Here is a 24,314-nt window from a genome sequence, read left to right as displayed (position 1 = left end):
CATTTTGAAAGAGCAACGGCCAATAAGGAAGCTCCAACGCTCAACTGACCAATCCTGTAACTTCTAAAGTCAGTCAGTGAAGGACTTTAGCAGGGCTGGCCCTCTGCGGTCCAGACAAAATAATAAATAATGAGCTAAATGAAACTATAATCACAGAGTGGCGGTTCAGGAGCCACTCCCTCCCCATGACATCCTGATGCAAATCTTCAGTCGGAGCAGAGTACTTGTGTCCTGCTGACTGCTCTTGTGGTCACATCTCCAGCCTCAGGATGATCAACACACTCACTCTTCTGCTGGTTGCTCTCTCTCTGCCCTGTGAGTTCTCCTGCTTCTTCATGTTTTATCTTTTTATCAGACAACATCCACCGACGGTCAGTCAGTGATACCAGAAAACTTCCCAGAACACTGTCTCACTGTCCTCTGTCCTTTCATCTCATCAGGTTGTGCAGGTCAGAGCATGGAGTCCATTCCTTCCACTTCAGTAGTGAAAAGGCCTGGCGAGACTCTCAGTCTCTCCTGCAGGGGATCTGGCTTCACATTTAGCTGCTGTAGCATGCACTGGATCAGACAACCTGCAGGAAAAGCTCTGGAATGGATAGGGGTTGGCTTCTCCGATGCTAGTAGTAATACTTATGCCAGCAGTGTAAGAGGACGTGCAGAAGTCAGTAGAAATGATGGCAACAGCATGGTGTATCTGAGACTGTCTAACTTAACGCCAGAGGACTCTGCTGTGTATTACTGTGCCAGAGACACACAGTGGTTAAAGGAAGTAGAGAAGCTGTACAAAAACCTCAAACAATGTATTTCCACAAGAAGCTCCAGGTGGCAGAAGAAGATGAGAAGTCAGATGACACTACGGAGAGTATGACAGTGCCTCTAAACACACGCACGCACGCACGCACGCACGCACGCACGCACGCACGCACGCACGCACGCACGCACGCACGCAATGCACACAATAAATAATCATTTCAAAGTGATTTCAGTGAAATCATTTAATCAGCATGCAGAGTGGAAGAAGATTGAGATCAACTAACAGGTTGGATCTCCACTCTAAAGAGGACCTCCCCCCCCTCTCTCTCAGCACAGAGTGACAGAATCCAACATCCACAGAGTTCAGACTGTTGAACAGACGTCATCAACAAAACAACAATGTCCAGTCTTTCTCCATGCTGAGACTGGAAACTGACAGTCCCTCTTTCAACCCTCCAGAGGACAGTCTAGGACTGACTGAGTTTGACTCATTGACTCATACTGATCATGTGATAAAGCTTGTGCACTAGAAGGAACATCAAGAAAGAACAGAGGTGATTTGATTGGTCTGTAGGGATTTGGCAGTAACAGGTTTGGTTATTAGCAAATTAATTAATAAATAATAATAGAATTATTAATATTAATAAAAATTATCAATGAACATTAATAATAAACGGGGCACCACCCTGGAATCAGGGACCAATAACCAAAACGTTAATATAGTCTCTGAAGACTCTGCTGTTTATTATTGTGCTCGAGAGCCACAGTGAGTGGAATTGGTTGAGTAGCTGTACAAAATACTACAGGACTCATTCTGACTGGACTGATAGACAACAACTCCCTCATAGTAATCTCATTTTTGCTTTGAGCATCAGGAGAAATGGAGGCTCATTAAAGAACAGAATGAAGACGTAAACAAACTAAATTTGAGATCTCAGCCACAGTGACACAGGAAGGATCTTTGTCGTGTCATTTGTACATCATGTAGTCTGTACTGACTGAAATGTGAGTGAATCTGGGTAAATATTAAGGATGCACCGATACCGATACCGGATCGGATATCGGACCGATACAGACTCAAATAGCTGGATCGGGTATCGGTGAGAACGGGTCCGATCTATTAAATTCTATTCTATGTTTATATACTGTATACATTTTATACTTTAATTTTTATTCATGTTTAAGTTCTGGCCAGTTTTCTGCTGTATTAAAAAGGTTTACACTTGAATTGTAATTCCTTTTAATTTTGAAGATTTTTTACCAAGTTAGTGGTATACGATTTATTACTCTAATAACAAATAAAGATTCTGTTAATTTTGAAGATTTATTAACCAAGTTGCTGGTTTAGATTTATTATTTTAATTATAAAAAATAAATTTGTATAATTAAAATAAAAAGTTGTCTTAATTTGTTACATTTTGTTTTACAAAGTTAAGAAAACAATGTTTAAGTCCAGCCTGATGCTTCCTTTCACATTAAAGAATGATCTCAGTCACTTCCACACAGTGAGGCATACAGCTTAATAATTAAACACTGGTATCAGATCGGTACTCGGTATCGGCCGATACCTAAAGCTCAGGTATCTCTATCGGTATCAGGACTGAAAAGGTTGGATGCTCTCATCTGCTGCAGTTTACCGGGAGGAATATTAATAATAATAATAATAATAATAATAATATCAGGTAAAAAAAAAAAATGAAACACAAAGTTGTAAGAGACGTAGTGAGATGATTCTTTAAATACGGTCAGTAAGGAGATGAAAATAAAGTTTTGTGGAGAGACTGAAAAGACGACACTGTTTAATCTGTCCTCTGAGGTCCAAAACTGAGGGACAAATAAAGTAAAGTTAGCAGACAAATCAGCTTCACTCCTTCTAGTGAGGAGGAGTCAATGCAAAACTCAGATGTCTTCCACCTCTACTTATCTGACTGCAGAGAGGAGGACAGAGGACAGTGGACACACAGTTTAACATGATGGACTATAGGACAGGACTGCTGCTTTTAACCATCTGCTGCTGGACAGGTCAACATTTACACTATTAGTCTGTCGATGCTGATTTAGTTGGAAAAATATGTCGTTATTATTATAATCAATGTGTGTTGCTTGGCTCTGTTCTGATCAAAGTGCTTTTCTCTCCAGGTGTTTCCAGTCAGACTCTGACTGAGTCTGAACCAGCGGTAAAGCGCCCAGGAGATTCACACAAACTGACTTGTACTTATGCAGGAATATCAGATAGTGCTGCTCGTATCGCCTGGATCAGACAAGCTGAAGGAAAAGGACTGGAGTGGGTTGCCTATATTTCTGGTTCGAGTGGAAGCACTAAATATTATTCCACGTCAGTCCAGAATCGCTTCACCATCTCCAGAGACAACAACGTGGACCAGGTGTATCTGCAGATGAGCAGCCTGACGACTGAAGACTCTGCTGTTTATTATTGTGCTCGAGAGCCACAGTGATACAGGAAGCCACAGAGCCGTACACAAACCACCGCAGATGTCACTGCACCAGTCACTATAGATATACACCGATCAGCCATAACATTATGACCACCTGCCTAATATTCAGTAGGTCCCCCTTTTGCTGCCAAACCAGCCCTGACCCGTGGAGGCATGGACTCCACTAGACCTCTGAAGGTCTGCTGTGGTATCTGGCACCAAGCCGTCAGTAGCAGATCCTTTAAGTCCTGTAAGTTGCGAGGTGGGGCCTCCGTGGATCGGACTTGTTCGTCCAGCTCATCCCACAGATGCTCCATTGGATCGAGATCTGGAGAATTTGGAGGCCGAGTCAACACCTCCAACTCGTTGCCTTCTACATGATGTGAAAGAAAACGTGATCCATCAGACCGGGCCACCTTCTTCCATCGCTCCGTGGTCCAGTTCTGATGCTCACGTGCCCATTGTTGGTGGTTTTGCTCGGTGGGTACGGGTCAGCATGGGTACCCTATATATATATAATTTATATATACACACTGAATGTATATATAAATATATATATATATATATACTGTATTTATGTATGTATGTATGTATATATATATATACATATATATATAGAGTATATACAGTATGTGTATTTCTACACAGTATATACAAATACATACATACACACACACAAATAGTATATATATACACATATATATGTACTGTATGTATCTGTATACTGTATAAACCGTATATGTATATATATATGTGTATATATAAACATACATATATATGTGTGTGTGTATACTGTATATGTACATACTATATATACATATATGTACATTCACACATACATATACAGTATATACACATTTACTTATATATACAAATACATATATTTACACACACACACACACACACACACATATATATATATATATCATGGTTTATTAATGACAATTACAATAATTACAGCTTTACACAAATTAACTAAATTGAATTTAAACAACAATAAACTGATTAAAACATACATATAATTAAAATGCAAATTAGGCAACTCACACCCTTAAATATAGTTTTGTTGAATAGAATATAAGTTTAGTTTTATTGCTGCTACAGGTCCCCTTTCCTCCAGTGCAGGAAACGGTGTCTGGTTTTTGTATTAGGGTTTTTCACCGTGATGGGCTGGGGGGCACTGAGATATAGAGCCATACAAAAACCTGAGAGCAGTAATCTTACACTCTCTCATTCCTACGATGAATAAAAAGGTCAGCAGAGGATATTTCTCGTTGGAATATGAGGTACCTGATGCCTTTATCATTTTATTAAGCAGATTAGTAGTTAGAAGTTAGTTAATTAGTAGTTTAAAGTCAGAGTTAGTGCAGAGACATAAACTTCATCTTCCAGTAAATATTAACTTTAAGAAGTGATGAAGAATCAGCAGGATAGCTCAGAGCTCACAGGATAGCATCAGGGAATAATACTGAACAGGGTTTCTGTCTATTTCAGTCCCTTCATGAGGTTTTAGTGCAGTTTCGTGGTGCGGCAGGTTTTTGTTCCAGCAGTGAGTGGAGATGCAGCACTGTGATACTTTGACTACTGGGGTCGCGGGACTGAAGTCACAGTATCTACCGGTAAGTCACATTTAAACATTATCTTCCTTAGTGAGAAGTTTATTTTTGTTTTGTTTTTAAAAAATGTGATTATTGGTGGTAGAGAAGTTTAACTCATGGTCTTATTTAGGTTTACACCGATGTTGGACAAACTAGAAAACAAGAGCAGGCAGATGTTTTTTAGCGCAGCTGTTTCTTAGAAAGCATATTTAAAAGTTACCACTTAATGCAGGCAGTGGTTTGAGCTGATCGTAGAATATAATATAATTATTCAATGCATTTTGTATCACCGTGGATAAATAATTATATACCGTACTGTACCTGAATATCTTTTAATAAGAAGTTACCATAAATCTGAACATAAAATATATATTTTATTTGTGTGTTTGATTACAGGGTGAACAAAGGCATAATATCTTTATATAATATATAGTAAATATAATATATAGTTTCTTTTCAAATACCAGGGATGACTGACTTTTAAAGGACCGTATGTATTTGCACTATAGGTTCAGTTGTTAGTCATCTATTTACGTTTTAGACGACTCATTTCTTTTAGATTTGCTGTTAAACAAAAAAGAGAGCACATAACTCATCAAAAATAATTTAACATCTTGATAATAATAATTATAATATATAATTTTTTTAAAAAAGGTCTTGATTTTAAATGTTATTATTTTATTGTTATTTTTTGTTATTGACAATATCATTTAATGCATTTTGTATTAGCGTTTTAATATATGTTTTAATATTAAGTTACCATAAATCTGAACATAGAAATATATATTTTATTTGTGTGTTTAAATACAGGGTCCGTATATGTTTCAATTATACAACTGAAATAAGGCATAATATTTAGAATATGTAGTAGATATAATATATAGTTTCTTTTCAAATACCAGGGATGACTGACTTTTAAAGGACCGTATGTATTTGAACTATAGGTTCAATTGTTAATCAATTCAATTTGCTCATATTGCTCATCAAACATAATTTAACATATTGATGATAATAATAATTATTATATAAAAAAGGTATTAATTTCCACAAAACAGTGCAGTGGTCTTGATTTTAAATGTTATTATTTTATTATTATTATTATTTGTTGTTATTCACAATATTATTCAATGCATTTTGTATCACCGTGGATATTAATTATATACCGTACTGTACCTGAATATATTTTAATATGAAGTTACCATAAATCTGAGTTTAAATACAGGATCCGTATGTGTGTCAATTAAACAACTGAAATAAGGCATAATACTTTTATAGGAAGGTATTATAGTGTAGGTTCAATTGTTAATCAAATAAATTTGCTGTTAAACAAAAAAGGAGCGCATCAAAAATAATTTAACATATTGATAATAATTATTATTATATAAAAAAGGTCTTGATTTCACAAAACATTGCAGTGGTCTTGATTTTAAATGTTGTTAGTTTATTATTATTATTTGTTGTTATTCACAATATTATTCAATGCATTTTGTATAACTGTGGATATTGATTCAAAAACTTAAAAAATAATTGAACACATTCATAATAATTACTATTATTAAAATATATTGTAAAAGAAAAAAGGTCTTGATTCCACAGAACAGTGGTCTTGATTTTAAATGTTGTTTTAATAACACGCTCCGTTCTAGTCTGTTTATTTGTGCGCTGAACATTTAAACTAAAATAATATTGTTTGTACTCATATCAAAGAAATTGTCCTAATCTTTATCGTGCAAACTGGTTGATGATATCCATTATTATTTGTTAACATATAATAATATAATAACTATTATTTAATCATTATTTATTCCTTTATTAGTTACTATAAAATATACATTTTAAAAACGCTTTAAGATAAACCTGGTTTTGTTCCTGTGAAATGGTAAAGAATTATTTAGGTTTTAGTTTGTGAAATGACAAAATTCTCCAACGAGTGAATGTATTTTACAATGAGGGTGATTTTGTGCCAGTCTTTACATGTTTATACGATAATAAGACATTATAAAAATAAGTTGCAATAATTGAATTATATATAGCTGAGCTGAGTTTTAAACCTTTATTGAATTAGTTCACAATTCGTTGTTATATCACATGTAGGATTATTTATTTCATATTGTCTTATTTATTTAAAATTGAACACTTTGGGTCTCCATATATTAATTCTGGGATTGAAAAATTCCACCAATCATTAGCTTTTAGATGAGCAATTAATTAGCTGTGATAATTTATGTGAATTTGTATCTATACGATTTTAAACTTTAAAAAATCTTCTCTTTGAAAGGACACTTTGGTTCGGTGCATCGCTGACGTAACAAAAATGTTTTAAATTAATTCATTATGCATCACAAAACAGTGCGGTATTAAACATTAGTGCCAACTCAGATCCTAATTATCGGTGTGCTGAACAGATAAGCAAAAATAATCAATAGGACATTATTTATTTGAATGTATTGTTCATTAAAATCATCTTTTGGATGTTTCTGTCTTCAGTTTCATCATGCAATAATGTGCAATATTTTGACAATTCACTTTTAAACAAGCTATTGATCATCTTTAAATTTATGTTGTCTTAATGTCGTTCACAGGAAACGCTGCATCGCCGACTCTGTTCCCGTTGGTTCAGTGCACACCCGGCTCTGCAGATAAAGTCACCGTTGGTTGTCTGGCAAAGGACTTCTACCCAAAGAGTCTTACTTTCCAGTGGACCGACGGCAGCGGGAACACCCTGACTTCTGTGCAATATCCTCCGGTTGAGAAAAACAACAAATACACAGGAGTCAGTTTGTTGCAAGTACAAAAGTCTGACTGGGATTCAAAGAGGTCTTTTAATTGTTCCGTGACTCACTCTGGAGGCCAAAAAGGCGTGACACTGGAAAAACGTATGTGATTTTTAACCATCATGGCTCTCTTACTGTATGTCTACGGCTGTGTTTTAAACCTCATACTATACTAGTAGTACAACCTCATCCTATACTAGTAGTACTACCTCATCCTATACTAGTAGTACTACCTCATCCTATACTAGTAGTACTACCTCAACATGTAGTATGTAGTATGCGAAAAAAAAGCTAAATCTACAGTCTGCATCACCTTCTTAATCTTGATGTTCTGCAATCATTTTCATGTTTAACCTCCTCTGTTTGTAATAATTCATTTAATTTTGAATGTAAAATACCAGACTGATGTCCATTAAAATGGGTGTCTATTTCTGCTCTTTCTTCCACATGCTTAGCTCCCCCTCCTCCAAAGGTAACTTTGCTAGCGGTGCCAGGAGGAGACGATCAGGCTCTGGTGTGTACAATTCAGGACTTCCTTTCAAATGAACTGTCAGTCAAATGGAAAAAGGATGCAAACGATGTCACTGGCTCCACCACTTGGCCCCCCAAAAAGACTGGAAGCCTATATTCAGCTGTCAGTGTGCTGAAGGTCACGAACACAGACTGGGACAGTGGAGCTGTTTACACATGTGAGGTGATGCACCAAGGAACAAAGCATACGAAGAAGGTCACTAAAGGTAAAGGGCTACTACAGTCATTACATAATACCGTTGTACTGTAACTCAAAGTAGACGGTTAATAGTAATTAATAACATAAGAGTATGCTCAAACATAAAGTTTCTACTGTTCTCTGTTGCTCTCTTTAGCTCCCATCACAATGACACTGAGGCATTCAAGTCCCAAAGACGTGTTCATCAACAACCAGGCTAAGCTGGAGTGTGTCGTTACCGGACAGGACATTGATCAAATTCAAATAACTTGGGAAATCGATGGACAAGATGTGACCAACAACACTGAAACGACAACGTCTGGAAGCAGCAAAATCAGCACGATCACTCGCAGTCGTACCGGCTGGAAGGGAGTCAACACGGTGCGCTGTTTGGCCCTTAGAGACAATATGACACCGGTTATTCAAGACCTGACTTTCAACAAAGGAGGTACGTTACTGAGTGATGGAGACCGATTGGTAGATTAGTAACCTGGAAGTTGCAGGCTCTTCTCATACACTGTTCGTAGCTATACCTACAAAAAGTAATGCACTGCAATTCATATATATATCCCACAAAATCAATTTGTGTGTAATTCAGGTTATCGTGAACCAGGAAGTATAAAAAGTGGCGAACGCCGTGCAGGGAGGAGGTCGGGGTGGGTGGGTCAATAAATACCAGGCCATTTTGTACCCCGTGTGAAACCAGAAGTCAATGTTGATTTATTTGTCACGTAACTGATGTACTTAAGTAACGCCACTTCCAGAGTTATTTTAAGCCACACTAAGTAGTTTCGTTGCTTTAATCTAACCAAGTAGTTTTGTTGCCTAATCCTAACCAAGTCTATCTTTTCCTAAACTAAGTAGTTTTGTTGCGTAAACCTAACTAAATTGTTTTGTTGCCTAATCCTAACCAAGTTGATCTTTTCTTAAACTAAGTAGTTTTGTTGCCTAATCCTAACCAAGTTGATCTTTTCCTAAACTAAGTAATTTTGTTGCGTAGAACTAAGGAGGTTGTTTCCTGTAAAGCGAGCAGAAACTGACACGTGTCGCTGGACATTTGTAGGAAAATGCACAAAAAAAGGAGGCATAACTTTTTTGTAAGATATCAAACGAACCGCTGTATGAGAACACGCTGTATGAGAACACGTTGTATGAGAACACGTTGTATGAGAACATGTTGTATGAGAACACGTATGAGAACACGTTGTATGAGAACACGCTGTATGAGAACACGTTGTATGAGAACACGCTGTATGAGAACACGCTGTATGAGAACACGCTGTATGAGAACACGTTGTATGAGAACACGCTGTATGAGAACACGCTGTATGAGAACACGTTGTATGAGAACACGCTGTATGAGAACACGTTGTATGAGAACACGTTGTATGAGAACACGCTGTATGAGAACACGCTGTATGAGAACACGTTGTATGAGAACACGCTGTATGAGAACACGCTGTATGCACGCAAACATAGCAAATGTAAAGTTAATATATGATCTTCTTTCAGATGGGAGCGAGCCGAAAGTAACCGTCCACGTCCTCCCAGAGGAGGACATCTCATCAAACCCAGCTAAGGTCACTCTGGTGTGTCTGGTCTCCAGTCGTCTGAAGACGGATTACTACATCGCCTGGATAGAACATATTGGACAAGATGTCAGCAGCTACACCGATGGCATTGACTCCCTCCCGCAGAAGAACCAAGACGGCTACTCAGTTACAAGCATTTACACCACCACCAAGGACAAGTGGGACAAGGACACCATGTTCTCCTGCAACACCTGGCCTGCTACTAACAATAACTCCACGAGATCCCGAGCCGTGTCTAAGGCCCAGAATAACTCGACTTATTGTAAGAAATAGCAGATTTAAATGTGGCATTTTGTGCTAATGTGTTGTACTGTGTCTGCCGTGGGAACCCGTCTTTGTGATTGTAAATCTTACAGTCAGTTTACTCTCGTTTGTCATCCTATTGTGTTTCAATCTGTCTTCGTCACATTGTCTAACAGCTTGAGAAGTGTGCTTTCAAATAAATGTTGCATGGAGACACCTTTGTTATATGTGCATGAATGACTTCAATAATTTTAAAACAAACTTTTGTATGAGTAGTTTTCAGTGATACCTCACAGTAGTACTGTTCCACACAGGACACATGAGAATAATGCTCACTATTCAAGAGAAGAAAAAGGCGTCCACACACACACACACACACACACACACACACACACACACACACACACACACACACACACACACACACACACACACACACACACACACACACACACACACACACACACACACACACACACACACACACACACACACACACACACACACACACACACACACACACACACACACACACACACACACACACACACACACACACACACACACACACACACACACACACACACACACACACACACACACACACACACACACACACACACACACACACACACACGTCTAACCGCCTATACCTTCCTCTTCTTAGATTTTACTCCAGAGTCAGATCTGCGTTTTGCTCTGAGCTGCACAGATGAAGCCATTGAGGAAGAAGAGTACAGCAGCCTGTGGTTCACAACCTCCTCCTTCATATTCCTCTTCATATCCTCTCTCCTGTATAGCATGATATTCAGCCTGGTCAAGGTAAACATGCAGGCTTTCTCTGCATTTCAGTTGTACTAAAGACTGTAAGATATTATAATGTTACAAGTTATATAGGTAAAGCCCAGTCTAGGGATGCACCGATCTGACCTTTTCAGTCCAGATAACGATACCCGGGTTTTGGGTATCGGCCGATACCGAGTACCGATCCGATACCGGTGTTTAATTAATCAGCTGTATACCTCACTGTGTGGAAGTGACTGGGATCATTCTGTTATGTCTAAGACAACATCAGGCTCAACTTAAACATTGCTTTCCTAACTTTGTAAAACGAAATGTAACAAATAATTACATAGATAATTACATAAAAATTAAGTAAATTGTTATTATTAAAATAATAAATCGTACGGCAGCAAATTTTTAAAAAACATCTTATTCTTCTTATTTATACAAATTTAATTATTTAATTATCATTTATTATTAAATAATAAATAAGTAATAAATTGTACACCAGCAACTTGGTAAAAAAAAATCTTCAAAATTAACAGAATATTTATTTATTATTAAAATAATAAATCGTACAACCGTAAATTGGTGAAATATCTTCAAATTAACATAATTTGTATTCATTATTAAAATAATAAATCGTACACGAGTAACTTGGTAAAACATCTTCAAAAATATCAGGAATTACAATTAAACTGCGAACCTTTTTAATGCAGAAAAAAATTGTCAAAACTTAGACAGGAATTAAAATTTCAGGATATAATGTATATAGTATATAAACTAGGGGTGTAAGAAAATATTGAAAATATCGAGTATTGTGATATGGGAGAAAAGACTGAAGGATATTAATGTGAAAGTTGATGCAGTGCATATGATCCTGAAAAGGGAGACCTTTATAATGCAAATGACTGCATCCATTTAGCGTATTAAAATAAAAAAATCAAATATGTAATTAGTTATTAGTAATATCTGAAAAGTTAATTGGCACCAAATCATTCTTTCTGACTGTTGAAATGCTCTATCTGGCTATAACAACCTTCATGTTAAAGTAAAAAACACAACTGTGTTATTATTGTGTTGATTTTGATGGCCACAATTACGCAGTAAAGTGGTGTAAAAATGCACCTGTTCTGTTTTAAACAGAGTTTACTGGCACGGCCAACCAGCACAGGTGTGACTGATCAATATTTAGCAGCAACCACAGAAAATGTGCTGGTTTGTGTTTTTTAAATACTTCACGGCATATGTTAATATATTAATAATTTATTAAACACATTTCAAATGTCACCAGATGTCCAACGGTTAATTTGATTTTTATAGAACAGCACTGAACGGTGTATTGAAGTCACAGAGATCATTTGGGTGTCAGTTCTCCAGCCGGGTGAAACTCTAGTTTAAAGTGATCAATCAAACCTTTGCCACTGTTTAACAATCTGAATATAGAATAGTGTTTTTAATTGTTTGATTTTTCTTTTTCTCTTTTTTTTCCAGATGAAGAAACCATGAAGAATGAGGTGGATGCAGAGCATAGACAACGACAGGTCTTCATTTGTTGGTTTGGTGTGGTTTGGTTTTATAAACATGTACATTATGAATAATATGTGCTAAATTAAATGATCGTCATACATAATGATTACACAAGTCATTTGAACATTTTTTAAGATTTCTCTGTAACCTGTAAATTAAAATAGGCTTGACTTAAACATTGCTTTTTGAACGTTGTAAAACAAAATGTAATAAATAAATACGTAGATAGAAATTTACTGAATTGTTCTTTATTATTAAAATAATAAATCATACACCAGTAGCTTGGTAATAAATATTCAAAATTAACAGAATTTTTTATTATTATTAAAATTATAAATTGCGCACCAGCAACTTGGTAAAAAAAATCTTAAAGATTAACAGAATTTTGTTTATTATTAAAAATAATAAATCATACACCAGCAACTTGGTAAAAGATCTACGTAATTAACAGAATTTGTATTTATTATTAAAAAAAATAAGTCGTGCACCAGCAACTTGGTAAAACATCTTCAAAATTAACAGGATTTATAATTCAAGTGTTAACCTTGTTAATGCAGCAGCAAATTGGTCAAAACTTAAACAATAGTTAAAATTCCAGTCTATAATGTATATAGTAAACAGTAGTGAACATATACTGTACTGAACTTTTCATGTTTTTTGAATTTAGTTTATCATATTTGCTTTCATCTTTAATTCAATATTGATACTTATACAATGAATATGATTTGGACAGCCACATAATTCAATTAAAGAGAGTGATAAACAACAGAAAGCTTTTGAGGATTTTGTTTTCAGTTGAGTGAAACACAGAGTTCCTCTAAGAACATCTGAAACAACACGTCAAGTCAGCCTACCGGAAACTTCTGTTATCAGTTAAGCTCTGAAGGTTTCTCTATTTCTAAACATAATCATCTTTAGAGAGTCACTTCCCTATCTCTCTGCACCTCTGGGACCACACCTGTAGTAGCGAAACTTTGTGGAAACCGTCAGAGCTACAAATAAACTTCCTCGAAACAAGAGAGACCCGTCTTTCACTGCTACTATTTGCATATCGGCAGCTGTGGAAGAAGAAGTACTCAAGTCTTAACCCCTCTGAGACCCACAATAGTCGTTTTAGTCTTTTTTTAGGGAGGTCCAAGGGGTGTTTAGGGGGAGATAGCAGGTCAACAGTAGATGTCACATAGAAGTGGTGTACATCATCTGAAAGCTGGGAACCTGAAGATTAATTTGAGATGCAGCTTAGAACATGATGATAGAAGTATATGATGTCCATCCCCATGCTCTATTATGTCTCATAAGTTGCCACAGCAATTTTTGGGTTGATACCATTTGTTACACAGATTTGATGCTAAATTGATTGATAAAGAAATGATCAATAATCCCTCCAAAATACCACATTAAGACACCAAGACCTTGAGGAACACCAGAGAAAAAGACATCCTGTGATTTGGGATCAAAAACTTTTTGACATTTTGGAGATTTCTGAAAGAATTGCATTTTTTCGGCGATTAGATGGCGAGCACTACTGATGTGTAAACTGCTCAGAAACCCCCTTATTGTCAATCTAGCTAGGAAAGCCATCCATCCTCTGAATGCTCTAGGTCTCTAGTTTGATCCATCCATCCTCTGAATGCTCTAGGTCTCTAGTCTGATCCATCCATCCTCTGAATGCTCTAGGTCTCTAGTTTGATCCATCCATCCTCTGAATGCTCTAGGTCTCTAGTCTGATCCATCCATCCTCTGAATGCTCTAGGTCTCTAGTCTGATCCATCCATCCTCTGAATGCTCTAGGTCTCTAGTTTGATCCATCCATCCTCTGAATGCTCTAGGTCTCTAGTTTGATCCATACATCCTCTGAATGCTCTAGGTCTCTAGTCTGATCCATCCATCCTCTGAATGCTCTAGGTCTCTAGTTTGATCCATCCATCCTCTGAATGCTCTAGGTCTCTAGTTTGATCCATCCATCCTCTGAATGCTCTAGGTCTCTAGTCTGATCCATCCATCCTCTGAATGCTCTAGGTCTCTAGTTTGATCCATCCATCCTCTGAATGCTCTAGGTCTCTAGTCTGATCCATCCATCCTCTGAATGCTCTAGGTCTCTTGTTTGATCCATCCATCCTCTGAATGCTCTAGGTCTCTAGTTTGATCCATCCATCCTCTGAATGCTCTAGGTCTCTAGTTTGTGGCTGTAAAGTTTCATGAGGCTGTGATTATCCTAGAGGTCACCACAGGTCATTTTATACAGAGAGGTCTAGTTTCAGAAATATGGTCTCACTGGTGAAATGTCTCCTATGGGGACTAACATCATCACACATGAATACAGTTGGGCTCAAGTCACTGCATGTGATTATCATAAAGTGGGCATGTCTGTAAAGGGGAGACTCGTGGGTAACGGTAGAACCCATTTTCATTCACATATCTTGACGTCAGCGATCAAGTGAACCCTTTGAAAATGGCCATGACCTGGTTGGTACCAATGGATTCATGAGGTTTTCTAGTTTCATCTGATATCTGTGTCTTCACTCTAGTCCTAAAACTGAACCTACTGGAGCCTCTGAAAAATAACCACAGCCTGTGTCATACGTAAATAACATACCAGTATTATGCTTTTAATTTACATGTGAAATAAACTTTGCACAGCTTGAACTACTAGAGGCTGATCGATGACTAACGTACTCTAAACTTCTTGAGATTAATGTTGAAGTGCTGGAGTGACATTCTGGTGTACATGCCAGCTGGTTAAGAGAAAAGTGGGTGAAGACTGTCATCTAGTGGCAAAAAGGGAACACTTGCACCTATGTACAGTATGTGCTTATATTATGCAAACATACATACATGTAATTCTCCTTTCCTTGCAGGCCAACTCCATCATATACAGCAGGCTTATTTAATTACTCTTCTAAGGGCCAAGGGGACAATCACATTTCCTGTCTGATCTGCAAAGCTAGGATTTTAAATATTAAAACAATACACATTTTTAATCTTAGTAAATTATTGTTTTAATAAACACAATGTTGAATTTAACATCTTTTTTTAATTCAGTTTGACTCTCCTAATTCCTAAGAATTTGTATTTATTGTTAAAATAATAGATTGTGCACCAGCAACTTGGTAAAAAACCTTCAAAATTAACACTTTTTTATTATTATTATTAAAATAATAGATTGTGCACCAGCAACTTGGTAAAACAATCTTCAAAATTAACAGAACTTTTATTTATTATTTAAAATAATAAATTGTGCACCGGCAACTTAGCAAAAAAATCTTCAAAATTAACTGAATTTTTTATTTATTATTAAAAATAATAAATCTTGCACCAGCAAATTGGTAAAATAATCTTCAAAATTAACTGATTTTTTTTTATTATTAAAAATAATAAATTGTGCACCAGCAACTAGTAAACACAATGTTTCATTTAACATCTTTTTTTTAATTCAGTTGGACTCTCCTAAATCCGTCCACTTACAGTAAACAGCCTGGGTTGAAACTTTTAACAAAGTTAGACTTTTTAAAATACATTTTCATAATGATAAATAATCAAAGGGCCGGATTCAGGTCATTAAACGGCCGGATTCGGCCCACGGGCCGCCAATTGAACAGGCCTGATACACTTAAGTCATCCAGTGAAACCACGCCTTGTGACCGCTGTGGTATTTAAGCACGAGCAGCCGTATTCTCAGAAACGTGCAGTTAACAGAATGTGCAGTGGAAACAAAGATTGTCCTCTTTCATGCAATAGTAAAACACAGTAGAAATCCTATAAATTCACAGTATACAAGTATTGTAAGTAGTTTGTTTTGCTGAAATACTTCTACATTTTACATCTGTGTAAACTACTGTCTGATGTACATTAACAGCAGCAGCTAACATGCAACCAAAGCCCTGGACTGCCCTTTAGATGCATTCTGCAGTGAAGATGAACTATACATGTTGACAGTAATGCTTTGTTGCCATCTACAGGCTTCAATGTGCACTCCTGACACTACAGCAATAATGCTTTGCTGCCATCTACAGGCTTCAACGTGCACTCCTGACACTACAGCGCAGCTATGTGGGGTCACAACAAGTGCAAAAGACTTGAACCTTTCAGCCCACAGAGGTCAGTGCAACAATGCTTTTCTTTCCATGTAAGATGGAGTGTGGAGTTTATCTTTAATATAATGCTTCATTTCAGTGGTGGGATTTGTCTGAGATCAACAGGTTCAGAGGAGGAATCACTCTAATGAATACAAACACATTTATTAATGCTGCTAATTCTGCATCTCATAAAACAACAGCTTTTCATTTAAAGGACCAGTGTGTAACAATTACGGGGATTTACCGGCAGAAATGGAATATAATATTAATAAGTATATTTTAATTAGTGTAAAAACACCTGAAAATAATTATGATTAAATAAAATGCAGAAAGAGTAGAATGTTATTTCATGATTGCCGTGGTTGAATTCATAAAGTACAAAAAGCTACAACAATGCACCGTATCAGGCTCAAGGTTTTTGTATGAGTGTGTGCCACTGTGTATGGGGTAGCGGCCACAGTGATATATGGTAATACAAAAACCTGTCCTGATCTGAAGCACGAGCACAAGTCACTGTGTCAGAAGAAAAAGAGATCAGGCATTGGTTTTAGAATGAGTATGTGCCACTTTTCATGCGTGGGCCGGAGTCGGTAACATTACTCGCTCCCGCCGCTCTCTCTCTCTCTCTTTCATGGCAATCCATCCTATAGTTGCCATGCTATTTTACTAAAAGCTAAAACATTCAACCTGCTGGTTGCGCTAGAGGAAAAAGTCAGGGGCTCAACAAAGTCACTTGGATTCATCATCTGGGGACCAAACCTTCATCCTAATCCATCAAAGAGTTGTTGAGTTATTCCAGCCTGGACCGAAGTGGTGGACAGAAACTCTGCCATCCCTATTATGGCTAAACACATGGGAAATGGGATTTTCAAAAAAATACAGAATAATTATGATTCAAAGGGTCAAATTAAAAATAAAATGCAGAAAAAGCAGAATGTTGTTTCATGATTGCCGTTGTTGAGTACATGAAGTACAAAAAGCTACAACAATGCATCGTATCAGGCTCAAGGTTTTTGTATGAGTCTGTGCCACTGTGTATGGAGTAGCAGCGGCCACAGTGATATATGGTAATACAAAAACCTGTCCTGATCTGAAGCACGAGCACAAGTCACTGTGTCTGAAGAAAAAGAGATCAGGCATTGGTTTTAGAATGAGTATGGGGTGTGTATGGGGTTACGGCCACAGTGATATGTGGTAGGGCTGGGCGATATGACCAGAAATGTATATCACTGTATTTTAATAAATATAAATTCTGTTAATTTTGAAGATATTTTTTATCAAGTTGCTGGTGCACGATTTACTATTTTAATAATAAATAACAATTCAGTAAATTTCCATCTATGCATTTATTTGTTACATTTTGTTTTACAAAGTTAGGAAAGCAATGTTTAAGTCAGGCCTGATGTTTCCTTACACATTAAAGAATGATCCCAGTGACTTCCACACAGTGAGGCATACAGTTTATTAATTAATCACTGGTATCGGATCGGTACTCGGTACTGGCCGATACCCAAAGCCCAGGTTTCTCTATCGATATCGGGACTGAACAAGTCAGATCGGTGCATCTCTATTATTTTCTCATCTCTTTAAACTGTTCATGTTGGTTTAATTAAAACATCACATTCTGAAGTCAAATTTAAAAAATACTAAGCATGTATATTTAGACTGCAAAACGCTTAATGTATGATAATGTAAATTTAAGTTTAATATTTTCTTTATAATTGTTCTATCAATATACGGTAAAAAGTGGGCTGTCATATAATACAGTACGATATATCGAACATAAGAAAAAAACACCAGACTGGACCAAAGTGGTGGACAGACCAACTCTGCCATCCCTACAGCCATGCTGGCTAAACAATGCCAAAGTTTGACGAATAGGATTTTCAAAAAAATACAGAATAATTATGATTCAAAGGGTAAAATTAAAAATAAAATGCAGAAAGAGTAGAATGTTGTTTCATGATTGCCGTTGTTGAGTTCATAAAGTACAAAAAGCTACAACAATGCATCGTAACAGGCTCAAGGTTTTTGTATGAGTGTGTGCCACTGTGTATTCGGGTAGCGGCCACAGTGATATATGGTAATACAAAAACCTGTCCTGATCTGAAGCACGAGCACAAGTCACTGTGTCTGAAGAAAAAGAGATCAGGCATTGGTTTTAGAATGAGTATGGGGTGTGTATGGGGTTACAGCCACAGTGATATGTGGTAGGGCTGGGCGATATGACCAGAAATGTATATTACTGTATTTTAATAAATATAAATTCTGTTAAATTTGAAATTGTTTTACCTAGTTGCTGGTGCACGATTTATTATTTTAATAATAAATAACAATTCAGTAAATTTCCATCTATGCATTTATTTGTTACATTTTGTTTTACAAAGTTAGGAAAGCATTGTTTAAGTCAGGCCTGATGTTTCCTTACACATTAAAGAATGATCCCAGTCACTTCCACACAGTGAGGCATACAGTTTATTAATGAATCACTGGTATCGGATCGGTACTCGGTATCGGCCGATACCCAAAGCCCAGGTTTCTCTATCGATATCGGGACTGAACAAGTCAGATCGGTGCATCTATATTATTTTCTCATCTCTTTAAACTGTTCATGTTAGTTTAATTAAAACATCACATTCTGAAGTCAAATTTAAAAAATACTAAGCATGTATATTTTAACTGCAAAATGCTTAATGTATGATAATGTAAATTTAAGTTTAATATTTTCTTTATAATTTTTCTATCAATATACGGTAAAAAGTGGGCTGTCATATAATACAGTACGATAGTTTACTCGAACATAAAAAAACAAATACAGTATAATGTTTTTACAGACGCTGCAAAGAACAGAGAAAACAAGTACTTACAATGGACAATACAATCCCACAAAAAAATGTGAATTATTTCAATAATTCATTGTAAAAGTAGCTGTCGTGTTGTGTATTGCAGAGACGGCTACACGTACACTGTGGTGCAGGTTTTTGCATGGTGGTTTTTGACTGTGTATACTCGGGTAACCACCACGGTGGTTCACACAGTTACAAAAACCTCTCAGAAGAGCAGTCAGCCCAAACAACTAAAATACTGGATATAGAACGACCTAATAAATGACTGGGTAGTGTTTTATATCACTACTACTACTACTACTACTACTACTACTACTAACTACTACTACTACCTCTATTACTGTGGTCAGCCAAACTTCAAATGATGCCTGAATAAATGCACCAGGTATGGAATATGTACTATTTGATCTTGTGTTATGCTGCAGTAGTTTTGTTTCTCATTCAAATGACGTGAATGTCATTTGTTTTACTGCACAGTGTATATAAATAACTTTATTTATATATATGTGTCTTATTATTGTAATAGTGAAACCCTTTTTTAGGAAAAAAATAACCACTCCTAAATAATAAATAATAAAGAAAAAGTCAGTTTGCACTGTTAACTCCTTATTCATGATTTGATCTTAACAAAAATAATATATAAAAAATAAACTCTCTTTAGGTAAAAGCATTTGTGTGTTGTGACAGCCAGCGTGCAGGGTGGAGTTTTTGTATGGAGTTATACCACAGTGCAGTATAACGGCCACAGTGATATATCATGTGACAAAAACCTCCTTCCACTGAGAAGGAAATGCTGCGTATGATGCTGATAACACGGCAACCACAGGCTTAAAGAGTGATACTGTTTCCTAATGATGCAATCAGGGTTAGAAATAAACACCCGTCAAGCACCAGATGTGGGTTGATTTTCCGTTTGAAGAGTAAATCACGGAACTGGCAGCCAGTAAACATCTGTACTAGGGATGTTAACAATTAACCGTTTAACCCAGGGGTCAGCGACCTTTACTATCAAAAGAGACATTTATGGCCAAAAAATAAATTTAAAAAATCTGTCTGGAGCCGCAAAACATGTGATCATTGTGATGAAGGTAACTCAGTTTAAATAAAAAGTGATTTTATAGTTTAACTGTAGAAAAGCACTGAAATATAGAAAATACTGAGTAGAAAGAGAACAAGAAAAAGCATCATCAGGCAACAAAAGATTCGTTGTTCGAGACTGACAGACTGACTAACTTAACACAATCACCAACGATGCAAAGACGCAGAATAATAATAACTCAATAATTAAGAGTAATTATGGTTCAAAGCGTACAATGCTGAGTACATAGAGGACAGGCAATGCACCGTAACACGCAGAGGTTTTTGTAGCAGCATGTGGCACTGTGCATACGGGGGGGTACCACACAGTGATATGTGGTAATACAAAAACCCGTCCTGAACTGAAGCCACCGTGCATCAAGAAAAAAGAGGGGAACTCAGGTCACTAAAGAAAGGTGATGTTCAGTGGACCTTTGGAAGGGTAAATTAAATTAATGAATTCTTCATTTTTTCAGTTTTACTCTGAAAACACATCAGAAAAGCTTAACCCTATAATATTAAATGTCTGTGTTAAACTAAAAATGATCTTTGTGTGTTAGGTCACCCAGCCCTTTTGATGATACGTCTGAAAAAAAAAACACACCGGGTATGAAATATGTATCAGAGCATTTTGATGTTGTTTTATAATACAGTAGTTTTGATTCTCATTCTAATAAGGTGTAATTTATCCATGATTTTACTGCACAATGTAAATCCAAAACAATATTTATATCCGTCTGTTTTATTATATCATCATAAGGGATCAACGATACCGATTATTAGTAATCAAGGACACCGATGATTTTGAACCGATACACATTTGCAGTGAAAAACATTAAATCTTGGTTTCAAAAATGTGAATAACGCAGAACTAAAGCATATGTTTAATTAAAAAAATAACTTTTATCTTAAAATAAAAAAGTGCAGGGAGCTCCCAACTTCTTTTAACGTTAAACAAACATTATAATAAATAAATAAACAATATCTCCTTATAGTGTAAAACTAGGAAAACTTAAATTTGTGCTGCAGTTTAAGTCTCAATTAGTCGTAGGTTGATAATCGGTTGATCACTAATCATTATCATAACTGCGAAGCCCCTTTTCAGGAGTGTGTGTATAAGCATGAATAAATTAAAAATAAAATAAAAAAACAATCAGGGAACTTTTGAGCTGCCAATTTTTTTGTCCACATAATTAAACATTAACATTACTTGTTAATTAACAGTTGAACTAATATGAAATAGTGATAAAGTGACAGCATTAGTGTGACGTGACAGCCAGCGTGTGCAGGGTGGAGTTCTTGTATGGGATCATATCACTGTGCCATATAGCAACCACGGTGATATATCATGTGACAAAAACCTCCGTTTCCACTGAGACGGAAACGCTGCGAACAGAAAGCAAGTCAGGAGGTGAGACTGCTTTCTGCTGCCTGGATGTGTCCAACACATTCTTCTTAGGAACAGCAGAGATACTTAAAGACATTGAACACGGTTTCCTTAACACACAGAGAGCATCATGTAAATAATCACAGAGTAAAAATGTGATTATTAAAATAAAAAAAAGAAACAGCAATAATTAGGTTTCAAAAGGGTAAAAGTCTTCATGATTTCATATTTCTACTGTAGAAACGTACAATTAATCAAACATTAATTGTGATTATTTATTCATTCTTATAATTATTATAATATAATATTATTTGTATTTGTATTTATTTGGTTGGTTCTAGACCAGAGGTCAGCAACCTGCAGCTCTTCAGCTCCTCTCCAGCGGATCCCTGTGGACTTTTAAAAATGGAAATGAAAAACTGTTTTTTGGTTTACGTTTTAATTTTTATTTATCATCTTTGTAGGTCTATGGTACGACGGTACGACGGAGTATTAGGTCCACATTGAGGAAAAAAAATAAATCTGAGATTTCAAGAATGAAGTCATAATATTATAAAGTAGTAATTTTACGTGTTATTTTATTTTTTTCTTGTAAAGTTATGACTTTAGTCTCGTAATATTACAACTTTGTTTCTCGTAAAGTTATGACTTTAGTCTCGTAATATTACAACTTTGTTTCTCGTAAAGTTACGACTTTATTCTGTAAATCTCAGATGTGTTTTCCCTCAATGTGGCCCTAATAATCCGTAGTACATTGTCTCTTTGGCCCTCACTGCATTAGACTTATATTCTATATGCTTAGACTATAAACTGTGTTACCTTCATCACAATGATCACATGTTTTGCGGCTCCAGACAGATTTTTTGAAATGTCTCTTTTGATAGTAAAGGTTGTTGACCCCTGTCCTAGGAGATGCACTGTGAATAAGGACCGGTCTTATTTTGATGTAATTATTTGTACATTAGTAGGAATGCAGCAGTGAAAGCAGCGCTCTGTTTTATTTGAATGTGATAAAATAAAATATTTTGTCCCTAAAAATCAATGAATAATCCTGATCTCAATATTGATCATCGTGATTATCATTTTGGCTGTAATGGTGCAGCGCTATCCGGCATCATATCAGGCAGAGGTTTTTGTATGAGTACGTGCCACTGTGGATACTACGGGGGGGGCCACAGTGATATGTGGTAATACAAAAACCCTATCCTGAACTGAACGGAGGCCCAACGTTACTGTGCCAAAAGAAAAAAAACAGGCCACTTCCCAAATGTATCAGACACTGAAGGAAGGAATAGTGGAAGAGTAAAGGTTTGTTAGATTTTCAGTTTTATCCTAAAAGAAGATTAATTTGTTCTCATGTTTTGTGTCAGCAAAGATAATATATTTCACATATAGTGAAAACCAGGCGGATGTCATTCATCCATGGTTTTACTGCACAATGTATGTGTTTACTTTATTGCATCACTATTGTACAATAAATCATTTTTAAAAAAATCAATCATCAGAACAATAATTAGGTTTCAAACCTGAAAAAATAAAAAGTGATTTTATAGTTTAACTGTAGAAAAGCACTGAAATATAGAAAATACTGAGTAGAAAGAGAACAAGAAAAAGCATCATCAGGCAACAAAAGATTCGTTGTTCGAGACGGACAGACTGACTAACTTAACACAATCACCAACGATGCAAAGACGCAGAATAATAATAACTCAATAATTAAGAGTAATTATGGTTCAAAGCGTACAATGCTGAGTACATAGAGGACAGGCAATGCACCGTAACAGGCAGAGGTTTTTGTAGCAGCATGTGGCACTGTGCATACGGGGGGTACCACACAGTGATATGTGGTAATACAAAAACCCGTCCTGATCTGAGGCGTAAAGGCACTGTGCCTCAAGAGAAAGACGTCACGTAAGTAAAAAAAAAAAACATGAACAAAGATAATATTTAATGGACTAGTGCAGGGGTCAGCAACCTTTACTATCAAAAGAGACATTTTAGGCAAAATGATAAAAAACACCTGATCATTGTGATGAAGGTAACACAGTTTAGAGTCTAAGTATATAGTATGTAAGTCTAATGCAGTGAGGGCCAAAGAGACAATGTACTACGGAGTATTAGGGCCACATTGAGGGAAAAAACATCTGAGATTTACAGAATAAAGTCATAACTTTACGAGAAAAAAAGTCTTAATATTACGAGAATGAATTCAGAAGTTTACGGGAAAAAAATAAAATAACTCGTAAAATTACTACTTTATAATATTATGACTTAATTCTCGAAATCTAAGATTCTTTTATTTTTTCCTCAATGTGGCTCTAATACTCCGTCGTACCGTCGTACCATAGACCTACAACAATGATAAGTAAAAAATGAAAATGTAAACAAAAAAACAGTTATTCATTTCCATTTTTAAAAGTCCACAGGGAAAGAGCAGCATGTGGCTCCGGAGACGCAGGTTTCTGACCGCTGGTTTAACCGTTAACCGACATTAAGAATTTTAACCGATTA

The 24,314-nt window shown here is 36.2% G+C and overlaps 2 gene segments (V, D, J or C); both read left to right on the top strand.

Annotated features, from left to right (window-relative positions):
- Nucleotides 1-254: 254 nt before the first annotated feature.
- Nucleotides 255-24,314, top strand: part of LOC141781327 (Ig mu chain C region membrane-bound form-like) — a 48,827-nt gene continuing 24,767 nt past the window's right edge. The window contains 2 exon segments of the C gene segment in view: nt 255-315; nt 441-756. Coding sequence covers nt 270-315; nt 441-756 — 362 coding nt within the window.
- On the top strand, nt 7,999-12,649 carry LOC141781330 (immunoglobulin heavy constant gamma 2-like). The segment is given in 5 exon segments: nt 7,999-8,297; nt 8,427-8,717; nt 9,782-10,123; nt 10,772-10,926; nt 12,382-12,649. Coding segments are annotated over 5 exon segments (843 nt in total).

Source organism: Sebastes fasciatus, chromosome 13, assembly GCF_043250625.1.
Source record: "Sebastes fasciatus isolate fSebFas1 chromosome 13, fSebFas1.pri, whole genome shotgun sequence".
Taxonomy (NCBI): Eukaryota; Metazoa; Chordata; class Actinopteri; order Perciformes; family Sebastidae; genus Sebastes; species Sebastes fasciatus.
Note: the sequence above shows the minus strand (reverse complement) of the source record. Positions and strands in the feature narration are given on the sequence as shown.